Source organism: Oryctolagus cuniculus, chromosome 1, assembly GCF_964237555.1.
Source record: "Oryctolagus cuniculus chromosome 1, mOryCun1.1, whole genome shotgun sequence".
Lineage (NCBI taxonomy): Eukaryota > Metazoa > Chordata > Mammalia > Lagomorpha > Leporidae > Oryctolagus > Oryctolagus cuniculus.
The window spans coordinates 143733512-143750554 of record NC_091432.1 but is presented as its reverse complement, the minus strand read 5'-3'; the positions used below and the strand labels follow the sequence as shown (position 1 = coordinate 143750554).

General features: G+C 52.6%; 1 protein-coding gene across 1 annotated transcript; it reads right to left on the bottom strand.

Moving 5' to 3' along the window:
• Window positions 1-5633: 5633 nt before the first annotated feature.
• On the bottom strand, window positions 5634-8790 carry GAS1 (growth arrest specific 1). The gene has a single exon (XM_070065873.1). The coding sequence runs from the start codon at window positions 7848-7850 to the stop codon at window positions 6798-6800; it is 1053 nt and encodes a 350-aa protein (XP_069921974.1). The 5' UTR covers window positions 7851-8790; the 3' UTR covers window positions 5634-6797.
• Between the last annotated feature and the right edge of the window lie 8253 nt (window positions 8791-17043).

Genomic DNA, 17043 nt, shown 5'->3' with positions numbered 1-17043 from the left:
AAAAAAAAAAAAGAAATGCCCATGGAATTACTTCTATGCCTCCTCCCCCTCTGCTTAGAATTATAGACGTGTGTTTTCATTATCATGTAAGCTTCTTCCACTGTCTGTTTCAAAAGAATGCTCCAAATAGTTGAGAAGTGATGAGCATAAGTGACAGGGGTTTGTATGTGGTACAATGGGTTAAGCTGCTGCTTGGGACACTGGCATCCCATATGGGCACTGATGAGTCCTGTCTGCTCCATTTCTTTCTTTTCTTTAAGATTTTATTTATTTATTTGACAGGTAGAGTTACAGACAGAGAGAGGGAGAGACAGAGAAAGGTCTTCCATCTGCTGGTTCACTTCCCAAATGGCAGCAATGGCCAGAGCAGAGCCAATGTGAAGCCAGGAGCTAGGAGCCCCCTCTGGGTCTCCCACGTGGGTGTAAGGGCCTAAGGACTTGGGCCATCTTCCACTGCTTTCCCAGGCCATAGCAGAGAGCTGGATCAGAAGAGGAGTAGCTAGAACTCGAACTGGCACCCATATGGGATGCTGGCACCACAGCCGGAGGCTTAGCCTACTCTGCCACAGCACTGACTCGCTGCTCCATTTCTGATCCAACTCCCTGCTAATGCACCTGGGGAAGCAGCAGAGGATGGCCCACGTACTTGGGCCCTTGTCACACATATGGAAGACCCGAACGGAGTTCGAGACTTCTGACTTGGCCTGACCCAACCCTGACCATTGCGGCCATTTGGGGAGTGAAGCAAAAGATGAAAGATCTATGTTTCTCTACCTCTCTGTCACTCCAGCTTTCAAATAAATGAAATAAATCTTTTAAAGAAAAGATAGGTAGAAGGTAGAAGACCTGCATTTTTTAAAAAGATTTATTTATTGATTTGAAAGTCAGAGTCACACAGAGGGAGAAGGAGAGGCAGAGAGAGAGAGAGAGAGAGAGAGAGAGGTCTTTCATCTGCTGGTTCATTCCCCAATTGGCCGCAATGGCAAGAGCTGTGCCAATCCAAAGCCAGGAGCCAGGAGCTTCTTTCAGGTCTCCCACATGGGTGCAGGAGCCCAAGGATTTGGGCCATCTTCTACTGCTTTCCCAGGCATAGCAGAGAGCTGGATTGGAAGTGGAGCAGCCAGGACTTCAACTGGTGCCCATCTGGGATGCTGGCACTGCAGGCGGCAGCTTTATCCCCTACTCCACAGTGCTGGCCCCAAAGACTTGCATTTTTATGAAAGAAATAACTACATTAAAAGCCTTCAATCTCACTGAAATATTTCTCATTTTGATGCTTAGTAACATCTGATCAGGAACAAAAGTTATGATAAGATTTAGTTGTGAGATTCCACTTACCCCATCCCAGTAAACAAGAGCCCACAAATATTCTATAGAACATCTAAAATTTTTTAAAAATATTATTTAGTTATTTATGTACTTGAAAGAGTGCCAGAGAGAGAGAGAATCTTCCCTTCACTGGTTCACTACCCAAATGGCTGCAGCAGCTGGGGCTGGGCCAGACAGAAGCCAGGAGCTCCATCCGGATCTCCCACATGGATGGCAGGGGCCCAACTACTTGGACCATCTCCTGTCTTCCCGGGTGCATTAGCAGGAAGCTGGATTATAAGCAGAGCCACCGGAACTTGAGGCAGCACTTCAACATGGGATGCTGGTGGCCATCTCCCACTGCTGTCCCAGGTGCACTAGCAGGGAGCTGAATGGGAGGTGGAACAGCTGGGACTGGAACTCTTACGGAATGCTGGCATTGCAGCCCTTGGCTTAACCCACTGCACCACGATGCCAGCCCTAAGTATAGAAACAAGTTAGTAAGGATACCCAGCAAACATGGGGTGGGTGTCCAGAACATCCAGACACTGGTAATATTACTTTATTGAAGCTGTCTGTGACTGCACTGCATAGATTCACCTGTCTGCAGATGCTAAGATGCTGCAGGTTTGCTTAAGGAGACCACGCCTCCACCTTGGCTACCTACGGGTCTCCACTCACACCACTTGAGAGCCATGACGTCTTTGGTCAACTTGATACAATTGCAGACCTACACAAATCAACAAAATACTGTTTGGGCCAATACCATGCCAAAACCTGTGGGCGGTGATTTATGACTGGCCTCCTCCCATCCCCACCCCCCAGCCCCGGAACTCCCCCATCCCCAAAATCAGAGGAGGAAAGAGTGTGTCTCCGCAGCCTTCCTCACTTCCGCTGCATGCATGCCACAGGGGTTTGGAGGTAGCCCTCCAATATATGAGCTGAAAGCTTCCTCTGAAAGCAAATCTTTCCCACATCCTTCCCCGCAGTTCCTCTTTAAGAGGTGTCAGCGTGGCTGGAAGAATGAAGTGGCCGCACATTGTTTGGCTATTATGTGCTTAACATTTCCATAACAAAAGTGCCACTCGACTTCTCCCCGATTAATGCAACTCGAGGGCTCTTGTCGTCCTTTAATAAAACATTGTTGAAATCATTTATTTAGAGCCCCTGGTTACTAGTGGGAGAATGACTATCTTTGTGGCAAAATATAGTGTGTACACTCCACTATTTTGTAGTAGATCATTCTGTTATGTAAGAAATTGATTAAATGGATGGCTTAGAAGGTATTTATGCTAATAGCGCATTGCTTGTGTCATTCATATAGCCCAGGGTGAGCCTTTTCAACTGTCTTCCAGAAGCAATCTCTCAGAATACAGTAGCATCCAGCTCTACTTCACTCCCAGGGCCCTTGAAGCAGACCCACTGGAACCCAGCCCCTCCATTAAGGAGCCCTGGGCACTTGGAACAGGGAGCTCCCCAACAAGCTTGCTTTGAGAAATGGGGTCCATTGGCATAGTTTCTGGTGGTCCTTCTGGGAACACAGATTCATGAAGTTGTGAGAGAGCTTCCGCAGTGAACTCAACAAGCTCACAACTCTCAAAGTTTCTACGAAGCAAGATTTCCCATACCTGTTGGTGTCTTTTTGTTTTGCATTAAGTACAGCAGTCCATCGGGTAAGGGCAGAGAGAGGAAAATGCCTTCCAGGGGCTTTCTCTCCACACTCTCAAGGTGGAGAGAGCTAACTGGACTGTCTTCAGCCATCAGGACTCCATACAGGGAGCTGAGGTGCACCCCAGAGGGGTTGGGGCGTGATGGTCCCTTCACCCCATGTGGATCAGGATGCTGGGGGCTGTTTCCTTCCCCGGTGGATATTTGCTGTGGCGGCTGTGGTGAGCTGTGTGGCCCGGCAGCCATTTTTTCCACCCTCGGTACGTGGCGTGCTCACGTCCATCGCTATATATTGTGAAAAACCAACAGAGACCTTATGCTATGGCCATTGTGATTATCCACAAAAGCCTTGCTTCGTGCTCGGCTGAGCAGTGAAGGCTGAACTTCCTTCTATTTACTGTATGCTCACTGTCAGTTCGATGAACTGCCTCCTTGTTCTCCACCATTGTCCCACACTCCCTTAAACATTTGTCACTGAAGGGCCTCCGAAGACAAATCAACTGTCAGGGAGAAGTCAAATTGGCCAAGTGGGGGAAATGGTAACGGCCCAGAGGACACCCTCCCAAGGGGGTTCCTGTGGCCCCAGGGAGGTGTCTTTGCTTGGGTAGGGTGGTAGTGCTCCAGGAAAAGCCGGAGATATCTTTCCTCCCCTTCTTGTACTTCCAGGCGTGCTCCAGGAGACACTGGAGACAGCCGAATGTCCGAAATTCCACAAGGGTTCCCTCAAGGGGAGCTTGGGATATTACAGATGTCAACATCTGTAAAAATCCTTTCTGCCTGGAAGCAGCAGATGGCAATGCAGAATTCCGGAACCCACAGGCTCAGGACCACCACCTCTCAACAACCTGTTTTGGACTCTTCTAGAGCTGTTTGGGGCTGGGTCCGGGGCGGGGGTGGTGAGGAAGAATTGGGATGAGGGTGCTCCTGGGCTGCAGTATATAATTGTTTAAACTCAAATGGGCCACCGATCAGTGCTCACTTGCTTCAAGGAAGAAAGCCTAAAACCTAGTGCTCGCGCCCCAAGAGCGAGCCCTGTTGATTTATTTCCAGCAGATGCTTTTGAGGAGGCCCTGTAAAATCAAGTCCGTGAGTTTATTGTAGCAGTTAATTATCAGGTCTTTTCTAGTGCTAATGCCTTTTATTTCTTCCTGGGGAAAACCAGCCCTCTTACTGGGACAAAGACTTAACTTTTCGTCCAGAATGCGTTTAAAACAACAGAAACTGGAGCTGATTTCAATATAGCCAAGGACAAACTTGCTAGCTTGTCCCAGGGCAAAGAAAGCTGATTTCTCTTATAAGTCCCCGGGAGCCAGGCGCTCTCCTTTGTTTTAATAATGTTTACTCAACCCCATTCAGGTAGGTGACTGGTGAGGCCCACTGCAGGCCACCTTCTTGGGCTACAACTCTCTTAGGCTCTCTGATGCTACGCACAGAGGAATCTCAGCTTTTGGGGCACCAAGAAGTGCCTGGACGCCCTCCATAAAAGCTGGGAACAGAGCTAGTTAGAGGCAAAAGAAAGCTTCTAAGGAGCCGGGTGGAGTGGGTGGGAGGAAGTCGGAGGGGGGCGGACTTTTGTTAATGACTTTAGGCGGTGGAAGAATCTGATTATGCTTTCTCAGCACATGTTGCTATCAAATAAAGAGACACCAGATCTTGCTACTCTGTCGACCCCTCAGACAAAGTTTATTTGTGGTGACTTTTAAACTCCTGACTTGCCTCCCAATCACTGCGTTTAAAATGAAAAGCTTTAAATAAACACCAGGAATAGAAGATAAATAAACTTTTTTTTCCCCCTTGCAAGTGCCTAGCTTGGCGAGGTTCAGGCTCAAATCCCCAGAGGACAGAGCGCTCTCTTTTGTGTTAATGTTTAAAAGATTTTCCAATGCGGGAGTTTATTCCTACTGCAAACATTTCTATTTACAAGGTCAAGTGTATCAGCACTCGACACAGCTTAAGAGTGTAATTATTTATCTAAGGGCGTTTGAGTGTAGATCGGTAGCTCTGGCAGAAACCCAGCCTTCAGCCCACTGCTAAACAACTCCTCACAACAATATTGCAAGTGCTGGTAATTGTTTCTCTCACCAGCCTGTTTACTTTTGCTCGCCTGAATGTTTTGTAACAAAATTTCCCATTTTTTTTTTCACCCTAAGTGTGAAAATGACTTTGAAGTAGTGAGTCTCTAAGCCCTATTGGTAACAGATGTTATTGGCAGGTTTGATTGTATGTATGAGAATGTCTAGAGAGAAGCCACAGAGGACACACTCTTGGGGTCAGGAGCAGGAGGGAGGGGGAGAGGGGAGTGTGTGTGTGTGTGTGTGTGTGCACACACACACAGGAGGTGATCCCAGTAGAAAAGGGGGAGAGGGAAAATGTGATATCTGTGTTATCCCCAAGTTATACACAGGAGACACCGTGAAGGCTCCCCGCAAATGCAAAACACCAATGGAGACCCATCAATTATTATCTTTTTAGCAGGCTCATTTACAGCTGTCTAATTGTTCATTAAATTAAAAGCAGACATAATAGCCCACATTTCTTGTCTCATACTGTATTTTAATTCCAGTTAATGGTTGGTGGGTTCCAGTGTCTCCCCCAGCCCCCTCCCCACCCATGATGGGGTTAACCACAATGTAACTCTGGAAAGTAACTACACCATATTCATTGTTTAAAACTCTTTACTGATGTACACATTTTAATAAAAACAAATAGCCAAAACAATACACAAAGCCATAGTTATTTAAAACATAGGACTTTTAAAAAATGATGTCTATAAAAATACAATGTTTAAGGCAGTTTGGAAATGCATTTATACATTTCTACAATGTCCATAAATTCTCTTGAAAATAACAATGTTAACTTCAAATCTATAAAATACACTGTACATTTCAGGACTGTTGTAGGCGGGCCACACTTCACCACGGACTCTGGGCTCGGATCCCCGGTGACAAACAGATTCTAGACATTTCTGGGAGGGGAGGGGGGGTCACATGGATGTGGACTTAAAAAACCTTTCATTTCTTTTTAAAAAATAAATTATTTTCCGAAGCATACAATTTATAAAAATTCTATATACACAGTACAACTGGTAACAAACCCCAGTTTTAATACTCTTTATATACCAAGTACCAAGGCTCAGCACCCTGATAGGTGCGGAGGCACGCTAAGTTCTCCGCATTTTTGGACACAGAATGTCTCGAGGCCTCACGAAGAGACTTTCCTGGATGGCAGTGCGGCGCTGTCTTCCAACACACAACGTTGCATTGTTGCACACCACGGCAACTCTTTAGATCAGCGATTCTGCCCCTGCATCCTGAGCCATGTGCTAAAGACATCAGTGGTACCAATGGCTCCAAGGTACCCAAGACAGAATCAAGGGTTTTTCCCCCAAGGCACCCACGGCCGGTACTTAACGATTGCAATGTCCTCACCGGCCACAAGCGACACAAACCGACCAAGACCTGCACCTTTTGTTTTCCACGCAGGACCCACGCGATCCCACAGCCTCTTTGCAAACGTTAGTTCCTCCTTTCACCCCCACCCTGCTGCACGCCCAGAGCCTCCCCCCAACCCCGGGCGTCCCGAAGCTCCAAGAGCAACGCATCCACACTTTGTTGGGGGATGGAGGTGGGTCTCTCCTCGAAGCCAGGCGGCGGCCCAACAAGTCACGGGGAGGTGCCAGGCAGGGGTCGACTCGGACGGGCGGGGCGGGGTGGGGGAAAGGGGTGGCCAAATTTTGGCCAGCCAGTCCCCGAGCCACAGGTGCCCGGCCCGGAGAGAGCGCGCGCACGCACGCAGGCAAGCAGGCGCGGGGCCCCGGGGGGCTAAAAGAGCTGCCCGAGCAGCAGCAGCAGCAGCAGCACCGGGGCGAGCGGCGCCGAGCGGTGGCCGCCGCTGCCGCTCCTGCGCCCGGGCCCGTAGGGCAGGTCCCCGCGGCCGCCCGCCGCCGCCGCCGCCGCCGCAGCAGCAGCCGCCGCAGCAGCACCGCCGCCCGGGCGCGGCGGATGCGGGGCGCCCTCGTCGTCGTCCAGCGGCTGCTCTGCGCCCGCGCCGCCCGGGCGCAGGTCGTCGTCGTAGTCCTCGTCGTAGTAGTCGTCCATGCCGCCGTCCGAGCCGCTGCTGCCCGCGCCGTTGCCCAGCTCGGCGCCGAAGCACAGGCGGGCCATGTTCTCCTTGACCGACTCGCAGATGGGCCTCTCCAGGCCGTCGCAGACGCAATCGTTGAGCAGCGCAGCCTTGGGCACCGCCAGCATGTCCTCGATGACGGCGCGGCACTCGTCCGTGCAGCGCAGGCCGTTGAAGAGCTTGCCGCAGTAGGTCAGGTAGCGGCCCAGCGCCAGGTTGCAGCGGCTGTCGCGGTCGCAGCGCCGCCGGGCTTCGGTGCAGCCCATGACCCCGCCCGCGCCCCCGCCGCCCGCGCCGCCCGCGCCCCCGCCTCCGCCGCCGCTACCGCTCGTCCGGGGCAGGCAGGGCTCAATGGCGCGCTTGGTGGACTTGCAGTTCTCGTCCTGCGCGCAGTCACAGTCCTCCAGGGCGGGCCCTCGGCGCGTGTGGTTGAGCTGAATGAGCGCCGAGATGCAGTGGCTCGGGCAGCGCCAGCGCGGCGAGGCCGGGAAAGCAGCGGCGGCGGCAGCGGCGGCTGCTGCCCCCGGCGCGTCGCCCCCGCCGCGCTGCGCCAGCACCGGCGCGCACGCCTCGGCGTACTGGCTGTAGGCGTAGCTGCACTCCGGCTCCCCTTGGCACTGCAGCAGCGCCTGCCAGCAGATGAGGCGGCGGCCGTGCGCCAGCCCCGAGCCCAGCAGCTGCAGCAGCGCCATCAGGCACAGCCAGGCGCCCGGCACGGTCACCGCGCCGCCGCCCAGCAGCGCGGCCACCATCGCGGGCAGCGGCGGCCGCCGCCGCCGGGCGAGAAGCAGCGGAAGGGAGACGAGGCGCGCGGCGCGGCGTTCGCGGAGCCGGAGGGAAAGTTTGCCCGGGTCCTGCGCACTCCGGGCATGGGTGTCCTCATAAATCCATGCGCGCCGCGCCGCTGGCCGCTGCCCCGCCGGCGGCGCACAAGGGCGGCTGGCGCCCCGGGGCTGCGGAGGGGGCTTCCCGGAGCTGCAGAGTCGCTGAGATCTGGGGTCCGGCTCCCCGACCCGAGAGCCTTCCGGCACGACGGCGGCGACCCCCGGCGCTGGCGGGCGGCGCTCAGTGCCGCCCCGGGGGGCTGCAGGCCGCGGGGCCGCGGCGGGGCCGCAGGACCGCGCGGCGCCGCGGGTGCATTCTGCTCGGCCCCTGCTTGCAGATCCGTTCGTCGTGCGGCCGGCGGCGCCCGCGCCCGGCTGCTTCCTCCCGCGCGGCTCAGTACGGCTTCTCCCCCGCCGCTGCCGGCTCGGCGGGGCCTCGCATCGCGCGCGGGCTCTCCCGGGTTCGGCGTCCGGGCGCTGCCCGCCTTCCCGCGGCCCGGGCCGCCGCGCGTCCCCTCCCCCTCCTCCGCCCGCAGCGACGACCCCCGGGCTGGGGGCGGGAGGCCGAGCTCCCGGAGGGGCGCGGGCCGCACGGAGAAGCTCGCTCGGCGCGGCCGGAGCGCGCGGCTCCCGGGCTGGCGGCGGCGGCGGCGGCGGCGGCGGAGCGGATCCGCTGAGCCCAGCTGCGGATTCCGGAGCGAGCGAGGCTTTAAATACAAAAGTGGGCCGGGAGCCCCCGCGTGGTGCCGCGGTGCCCCCTCATTATGCATGCATGGAAAAGCAAACAAACAAAAACATTAGCAACGCTCCTCCGCTCGCCGGCCCCGGGCCCGCGCGCTCTCGGCCGGCCCGCTTTCTCCTTTCTCCGCTCTCGGCGCGCCCTTCGCTCGGCCCCCTTTCCCGGCTCTTCGCGATGCCATTGGTCCTGGCCGGTGTTGTTGAAACTTTTTTTTTTTTTTTTTTTTTTTTTTTACGAGCCGCTGGAGTGGGGCTGCGGGTGGGGGAGGGTGGGAGGGCGGTGGGCAGCTCACATTCAGGCATTCAGGGCTTGAAAGGCCGGCCCCGGAGCCCCGCCGCGGCCCGGCGGCTCCTCCTCCTTAAGGAGGCGCGGGGTGAGCCCCCCCCCCCACTCCGCACGCTCTCTACCCACAGCCGGGGGTTCGGGGCCGCCGGCTGCGGGCGTCCGGCTCAGCCCGGGACCCTTTTTGTCTGTTCAGATCTTAAGTTGTTTTTTAATCGTTGATAGCCACCACCACCCCCCATTTGTGTCCCCTCCACCAGCTTTAGGTCCCTTGTGTTTTTTGAGGAGGTTGGGGGGCGTCGAGAGCGCAGAGGGGCGCACCCCCTTTTTTGGGGGGACCAGGTCGGGGGACACGCGCGCGTAGGACGCGCAGCTCCCCCTCCCCTGCTCCGGCGCTCGCACCCAAGCGTTGGGTTTCGGATTGCAGGAGAGAAAGCCAAGCCCAGGGCGTCTTTCGGAGGAAGGAACAGGACGACCCGCACCGCCAGGGCGAGGCTAGTGGCAGCCCCCGACCTGGAGCGATGCAGGGCCGGGGGCCCCCGCAGCCGGGACCGCCCCCGCGTGCTCCGTGCGGCCGATCCCGGGCGCTACCTTAACGCGGGCGCAACGCGGGCCCCGGCCGCCAGAGGCAGCGGACGTCTGCGGCCTGTCAAACGCGGGCGCCCCCTCCCCTCTCCGTGGAGAGACTCTCAACTCCATCTGTCACCAGCGTGCAGGCGCGGCCCCGAGCTCTGGCGCGCTCTCCCCGGACGCCAAGGGAATTCCAAGAGGCAGAAGTCAGAGCCGGGGCTGCTGCCTGCCTCGGGGGCGCTGGGTCCCCCCGCCCTGAGCTAAGCCTTAAAACACAGCCAGGCTGCAGTTAGGGGAGCACCCCCACAACCCTCACCCGGATCTCGCTCTGATTTGAGCCTCGGAGAAGCACGCCACGGGTAAATCCACATGTTCCAAATAAATAAAATAAAATAAAATAACACGAAGGGGGTCTCCCAAAAGTTGGTGGGCAATGAGATAACAATGTATGGTAGTGCCAAAAAAATTGCGAAATCCACGCATCCAGGGAGGGCGTCTTCTACACATTCGTGCAAAATGCACGTTAGGAAACCAGCCTAAATGCACCTTTTAATGCCATCTATTTTCAAATGCTCCCCGAGGTAAAGGATGCAACCATGTGGTCCATCAAACCAACACACGCCCCCCTCCCTTGGCTGGGGGTGCGGGGGGACCTGGGAGGCCTCCGCTGGCGGGGTTCTAGGCCCTGTGATCCTTAATGCGGCGTGATTCGGGCTCGCCAGCAGTGGCATCCTTAAGGTAACGCTTGTCGAGTTGTTTCCCACAGCGGGGCTCAACCCTCGGCTGGCGCCTGCAAACCTAGAGTTTCCCATCCGCGGCCACTGGAGGGGGGCGTGGCCGGGGAGGGGGTGGGGCTGGGAATCTGCATTTCTAACTAGTTCTCAGGGGATGCTGGTTTGAAGATGAAGGCCTCTGTTCTAGAGGTTAAACTATTTTTTTTTTTAAGATTTGTTTCTGAATGTATTTATTTCACAGGCAGACAGAGGGCAGGGAGATACAGCTTGTTCCATCAGCTTGTTCACTCCCCCAGCAGTGGTAAGGCATAGGCCAAGCTGGACTGGAAGCCAGGAGCCAAGAACTCCATCCAGGCCTCCCACGTGGGTGGTGGGGCCCCAAGCCCCTGGGCTACCGTGGACTGGGCGCCTTAGCAGGGAGCTGACTGGGAAGCCGAGTGCGACGGGGACTCTAACCAGCACTCTAATAGGAATCTGGCTGTACCCGGGTTGCCTCTCTCTGGAGCTCCCAGCCCTGCTGGCTGTGGGTCCCTCTCCTTCCTTTAAGTGTTTTCCACCTGGCCTCTGGGGCTCTGCACTCTTCTCTTTCCCATGATGCTCCGTGCAGCCCTTTCTCTCTACAAATCACACCCCACTGGTCTCATCCAGTGCCTGGATTTTAAATTGCAGCATCCAATTCGATGTCTTCCATCTCGGAGTTCTCTGGTCCACACGAGTTCCCCAAGAGCTCTTCTCATGCCCCCCCTCCCAAAAAACTTTTTTTTATTCACTAGACATTCTCCAAACTGTGTCTCCATCAATGTTCTCTCTCCATTTTTTATCATTGCTTCTCTGATACACAGAGTTTAATTCCCTGCTTTTGAACCTTGTGTAGACCTTAGTGACCTGGACAGAGGAAATAGCGACTTCACATTCCAGGACTTGCAAGCCTGGGCTCCATGATGCCTTGGAGATGAGCTCTGTGGACAAAAGTGGCTGATGTCACCAGCCTGAGTCAGGGCTCCAGTTCCCCTTGGCTTTCCCTGCCGCGTGGAAGGATGCAATGTTCTTCCCCTCTCCATTCGGCAGTTGGGTGGGCACATGAGAGGAGTTCGGGTCCATGGGTTGTGATAGAAGGGGCGCCCATCACTTCTGAGACGTGGCCTTTAGTTGTGGTGATTACCTTTCTCCCATGATCTTCCTCCACTTTGCTGAGCGTGGAGGCTTCCAGTTGGTCCGGGGATGCTGGGAAGATCAAAGCAGCCTCCAGCACTTGGGACACAGCTGCCCTGGGCCTGCAGCACTTTTTGCAGGAGGAAAAAAATTTCTATGGTGGTAACCCCTGAGATTTATATTTATTTCCACCGCATAGCTTGCTCTGTCCCTAACTGAGATGGCTCATGGTGTGATTCATGCTATGAGACCCAGAGGTACTCAACACAAAATGATTCAGCCTAATGACATGGGGCTGGCATTGGAGTGCAGCAGGTTAAGCCACTGCTTGTGTATCCCGTATGAGTCCTGGCTGCTCCGCTTCCAATCCAGCTCCCTACTCCTGGGCCTAGAGAGAGAGAGAAGATGCTCCAAGTTCTTGGGCAGCTACCACCCACTTGGGAGACCCAGATAGAGTTCCTGGCTCCTGGCTGCAGCCTAACCCAGACCTAGTTGTTGAAGCTAGTTGGGGAGTGAATTAATAGATGGAAGATCTCTCTCTCTCTCTCTCTCTCCTCTATCTGTTGCTCTGCTTTTCAAAATAAATAATAAATATTAAAAACAGTTTTCCGTACTCTAGACAGCATATAGAAAGGAAATTTGGAGAAATACTTCATGCATAATTGTGAAAAAGGATATAAAATATTTGCAAAGTATTTTACAGGGAAGACTTGGAATCCATATGAATAAAGTTAAACTAAAATAAGATCTGAAAAGAAAGGAATAAATACAATAACATTCTAATCTCCCCAAACATTATATAAATTTAATGCAATTCTGAAATCCTAACCAGGTTTTTCTTGGAATTGAATGGAGCTATATTAAAATTCATATGGAAAAATTAATGACCCAAAATACCTAAGGAAACTACAAAACTGAAATATGAAGAATCAGAGCATACAATGCAGCCCTAATAATTAAATTAATATGGTATTAATTAAGCCACAACCTTTGCCATGTATTAAGTTCACAAAGGTGGCCGGCGCCGCGGCTCACTAGGCTAATCCTCTGCCTGCAGCGCCGGCACACCGGGTTCTAGTCCTGGTCAGGGTGCCGGATTCTGTCCCGGTTGCTCCTCTTCCAGTCCGGCTCTCTGCTGTGGCCAGGGAGTGCGTGGTGCGCTGGCTGGCTGCAGCGGCCATTGTGGGGTGAACCAATGGAAAAAGGAAGACTTTTCTCTCTGTCTCTCTCTCTCTCACTGTCCACTCTGCCTGTTAAAAAAAAATTAAGTTCACAAAGGTAATGATTTAACCAGTGCAAAAACGTATGTTCTTTTAAATAAACAATTTTGTATTCATTTGTATGAAAATATGAAAAGGAATTTTCAGGCCAAAATTTGAATACATGTTTTCAAAAGAAGCCTGAAACTTAAGAATGAAGGTTAAAATGATAAAAATCAAATAAAATCTAAGCTGGGACATTTATAACCCCATCATTTAGGGAAAGTTATAATCAAGACTAGAAAACAGGAAGCCATGGAGAGAAACACACCTATTTGACTAAACGCAAAACTAAATGAGGCCCCGTGGGCAAGAGAGAAAGCCAACAGGCATACTACAGATCTGGAGGGAGTTTGTAAGCAGGTCTTCTAGAACTCTCGTTCCCGGCCTGTGCCGCAGCTTACTAGGCTAATCCTCCCCCTAGCGGCGCCGGCACACCGGTTCTAGTCCCGGTTGGGGCGCCGGATTCTGTCCCGGTTGCCCCTCTTCCAGGCCAGCTCTCTGCTGTGGCCAGGGAGTGCAGTGGAGGATGGCCCAGGTGCTTGGGCCCTGCACCCCATGGGAGACCAGGAAAAGCACCTGGCTCCTGGCTCCTGCCATCGGATCAGCGCGGTGCGCCGGCCACAGTGCGCCGGCTGCAGCGGCCATTGGAGGGTGAACCAACGGCAAAGGAAGACCTTTCTCTCTGTCTCTCTCTCTCACTGTCCACTCTGCCTGTCAAAAAAACAAACAAACAAACAAACAAAAAAAACAACTCTCGTTCCCCCCAGTCCCAGGTATCTGGGAAGTAGATGTTTAGTGGTCACAGGAGTGGAAACCCCTGTGTTGGAGTGGCGGAGGAAGAAACGCTGTAAGGCCAGCTAACAGCAAACCAGGAGTCCTCCCCGGGGCCATGCTAGCTAGCACCCAGGTCTCGGACTTCCCTACTCCAGACTCTGACAAAGTGTCGGCTGTCTAACCCCCTCAGCCTGTGGTCTTCTGTTCTGGCTGTCCCAATTGTCTAAAACGGTAAATGGCAAAGCCTGATTTTTTTTTTTTTTAAATAAAGCAAAGAGCTCTTAAAAACGTAGAGGGGGAAAGACTGACTGAGGGAAATGGGGGAAAGATGGGGTGATTCCCAGACGCATACATCCAAGTTGTCAACAGTAAATGCCTGAGCCAGCTTGTGGTGCAACGGGTTAAGCCGTTGCTCGCCTCGCTGGCATCAGAGGGTCGGTTTGAGGCCTGGCTGCTCTGCTTCCAACCCAGCTCCCTGCTGACGCGCTGGGAAGGCAGCGGGTGATGGCCAAGTGCTTGGGCCCCTGAACCCTTGTGGGAGACCTGGATGGAGTTCTTGGTTCTTGGCTTTGGTCTGGCCCAGGCCTGGCTATAACACTCATTTTGGAGAGTGAATGAGTGATGGACTTTCTCTCTCTCTCTCTCTCTTTCTGGCTCTCCCACTCTTCTGTCTGTATTTCCCTCTCTCTGTTTCAGTCTGCCTTTTAAATAAATACATAAATAAGTATTTTAAAAGCCAAATAAACGAAATGAAAAAATGTTTAACTGTTAGCTAAAAGGAAATTAGAAAACCATAACATAACATACTACTGTCTAAAACATGAAGGCACCCTGGCTAGTTCTTGTTAGAATACATTCACACAATGCTGATGGAACTGAGTGAGAGGTGTTAAGTCCTCTCGGGAGGGTGATTTGGCAATAAGTAACGTGTAGAATGTATGTAAGAATACTTTGAAAAGTTTGTGGAAAATGGAAATAAAGATAACTTTAGGGACAGGCATTTGGCCTAGTGGATAAGACACCACTTAAGAATCCATGTCCCAGTAGCTGAGTATTTGGGCTCAATACCCAGCTCTGGTTCCAGATTCCAACTTCCAACCAATGAGAACTCTGGAAAGCAGCCAAGAATGACTCGGGTAGTTGGGTCCGTGCCAACACGGGGGCCCTGGGTTGAGTGCCCAGCTTCTGACTTTGAGCTAGATGCAATCCTGGCTGTTACAGGCATTGAGAGAGTAAACCAGCTGACGGGAACTCTCTCTGTCTCTCTGCATCTTGAATAAATGGGAGAAAAATTTATTTTGGTGAAAATTGTGGGGAGCAATCCGGACTAGACTAAGTTACTCGAATTAAGACTTATTCTATGCATCTGCTCTCCCACAATATGGTGCTGGGAGAGAAGTAAACAGCTTCCGCACAGCTGCCTCCAGTTCAACTAATAAATTGTAGGACTTGCTCCTGATTGGAGAGCAGCGTACTCGGCGTGTGGGCAGCCGAGTTAGGATTGGCGGAGGAGGACTATAAAGGAGGAGAGAGACGGCATGCACCGGGAACATCTATGGGGAACATCTAAGGGAACCCGTGCAGCCCCCGAGAGAACCGGCCGGCGGTGTGCCGCTCCCCTGCGGAAGTGGGGAATGCGGCCAGGGGGAACTGCCCTTCCACGGAGGTGGAAGGGATAGTAGCCAACCCGGGAAGAACCAGCAGCAAACCCGGGGAGGGCCGAGCAGACGAAAGAACAGCGCAGGGTTCTGTGTTGCTCCTCCACGAAGAGGGGGAGCGACAGAAAATATTTTGAAATGCATGCATATGAGTAATCTGCAAAAAAGTTCATGGGAAATGTGTGTTATGAAAAATTTATGTACGGATTCCAAATTGTTTTTGCACCAAACAAACTCATCTTTTAACTCCATTTTCCATGAACTTTTTGAAGTACTCTTGAATGTTTTAGCTGTCCTGATAGAAATAATTTTTTTTCCCCAAAAGAATTCTAGCAAAAGTTATGGCATGTCACTTAGTCTGTGTCATGTGCCCATGTATCCGAGGGAGAGGAGGAGGAAGAGGAGGAAGAGGAAGGAGAGGTGGAGAGAAACACACACACAGAGAGAGAGAGAAAGAGAGAGAGAGAGCGAGCAAGCTTCCTAAAGGAAAACCAAAGTGTCCTTGAAAGAAAAAGCAGTCCTGGGGCCAGTGCTGTGGCATAGTGGGTAAAGCCGCCACCTACAGTGCCGGCATCCCATATGGGCACCAGTTCGAGTTCTGGCTGCTCCACTGCCAATCCAGCTCTCTGCTGTGGCCTGGGAAAGCAGTAGAAGATGGCCCAAGTCCTTGGGCCCCTGCACCCGCACGGGAGACCTGGAAGAAGCTCCTGGCTCCTGGCTTTGGGTCGGCACAGCTCCAGCCGTTGTGACCATTTGGGGAGTGAACCATTGGATGGAAGACCTTTCTCTCTCTGCCTCTCCTCTCTCTGTGTAACTCCGACTTTCAAATAAATAAATAAATCTTTATAAAAGAAAAAGCAGTCCCATCAGGGCTGCCCGAGCATGACTGAGGGATGGATTCTGATTCCTGAGTTGCTTCTTAGAGGTCCATGGTGAGATGGACATAGAAGGCAAGAGTAGGTATTTGGCTACCTTTATTGTGATTTGGAAAAGTAATTTTCTGTCTGTTGAATCTAGCAATAAAAATTAGGCCTTCTAGTTTGTGGGTATAGTTTGCTTGTTCTAATGCTTTTTAAATTTTGTTTTATGCAAGTCTTGTCATAGATGAAAAAAGTGATCTGCTTCTTTCACCACCGATCCTTGGAGAAGAAATATTCACTTCTGCTCCCCAAAGAGAGTGGATACTTGTTATTTCCTTTGGTTTCAGAAGTAAATGAACTGTGAGGTGCAGGAACTGAAGGATTAGCACTGTGTGAAGATTCATGGACAAAATATAAGAAGCAAACTTCTAATTATTCAAGGAAGGCTGTTAATACATCCAAGATGCAAAATGGCAGCCGGGTCTTGCTCTCAGAAGCCACACACAACAGGACAGAAACGGCAGCTGTTCAGTGCTGTCTGCCCGCTGGCCCGGCAGCAGGAAGCACACCCACCACTGCTTGCACGGGCAGTCAGCAGATCAAGATCCTGGCTGGGTTTCAGCATTTCTAACACAAGGAAAGCCCCATAAAACCAGTGGGAGCCTCTGTTCTCAGGAACCTTGCCTTTCTTGCTTCTGTGAAAGAGATATTAACAAAATGGCAATTGAAGTTCAACTGCAAGGTTCGGTATGGAACACTCGTGGGGCAGCGTGCTTCAACCTCAGCCGCTTGCTGCTAGCCAGGTCCCCCCCCTCGGGACTCCAACCCCTAGTTCTCCAATAACTGGGGCCAGTTCTACAATGCAGGCACCATAGAGGGTTTCAAACCAAACCATGGGCCTCGTTGCCAAATCTAGTTTCTCATTATTGAAGCCAAAAGGAAGCGTTTTCCTAACTGCTTCACAAATCGGAATAAACTGCCTTCCAACTAGGAATAATCTATAAGAGAACTCATCCAGTGGTTTGCAAGTGTGTCCTTTATCTTTAAGGATCTTGATGGAGACGGCTATCAACCACGAAGATCTCTCAAT

Excerpts from the sequence above, each read along its gene's own strand:
- GAS1 (XM_070065873.1), bottom strand. The coding sequence starts at position 7,850 with ATGGTGGCCGCGCTGCTGGGCGGCGGCGCGGTGACCGTGCCGGGCGCC.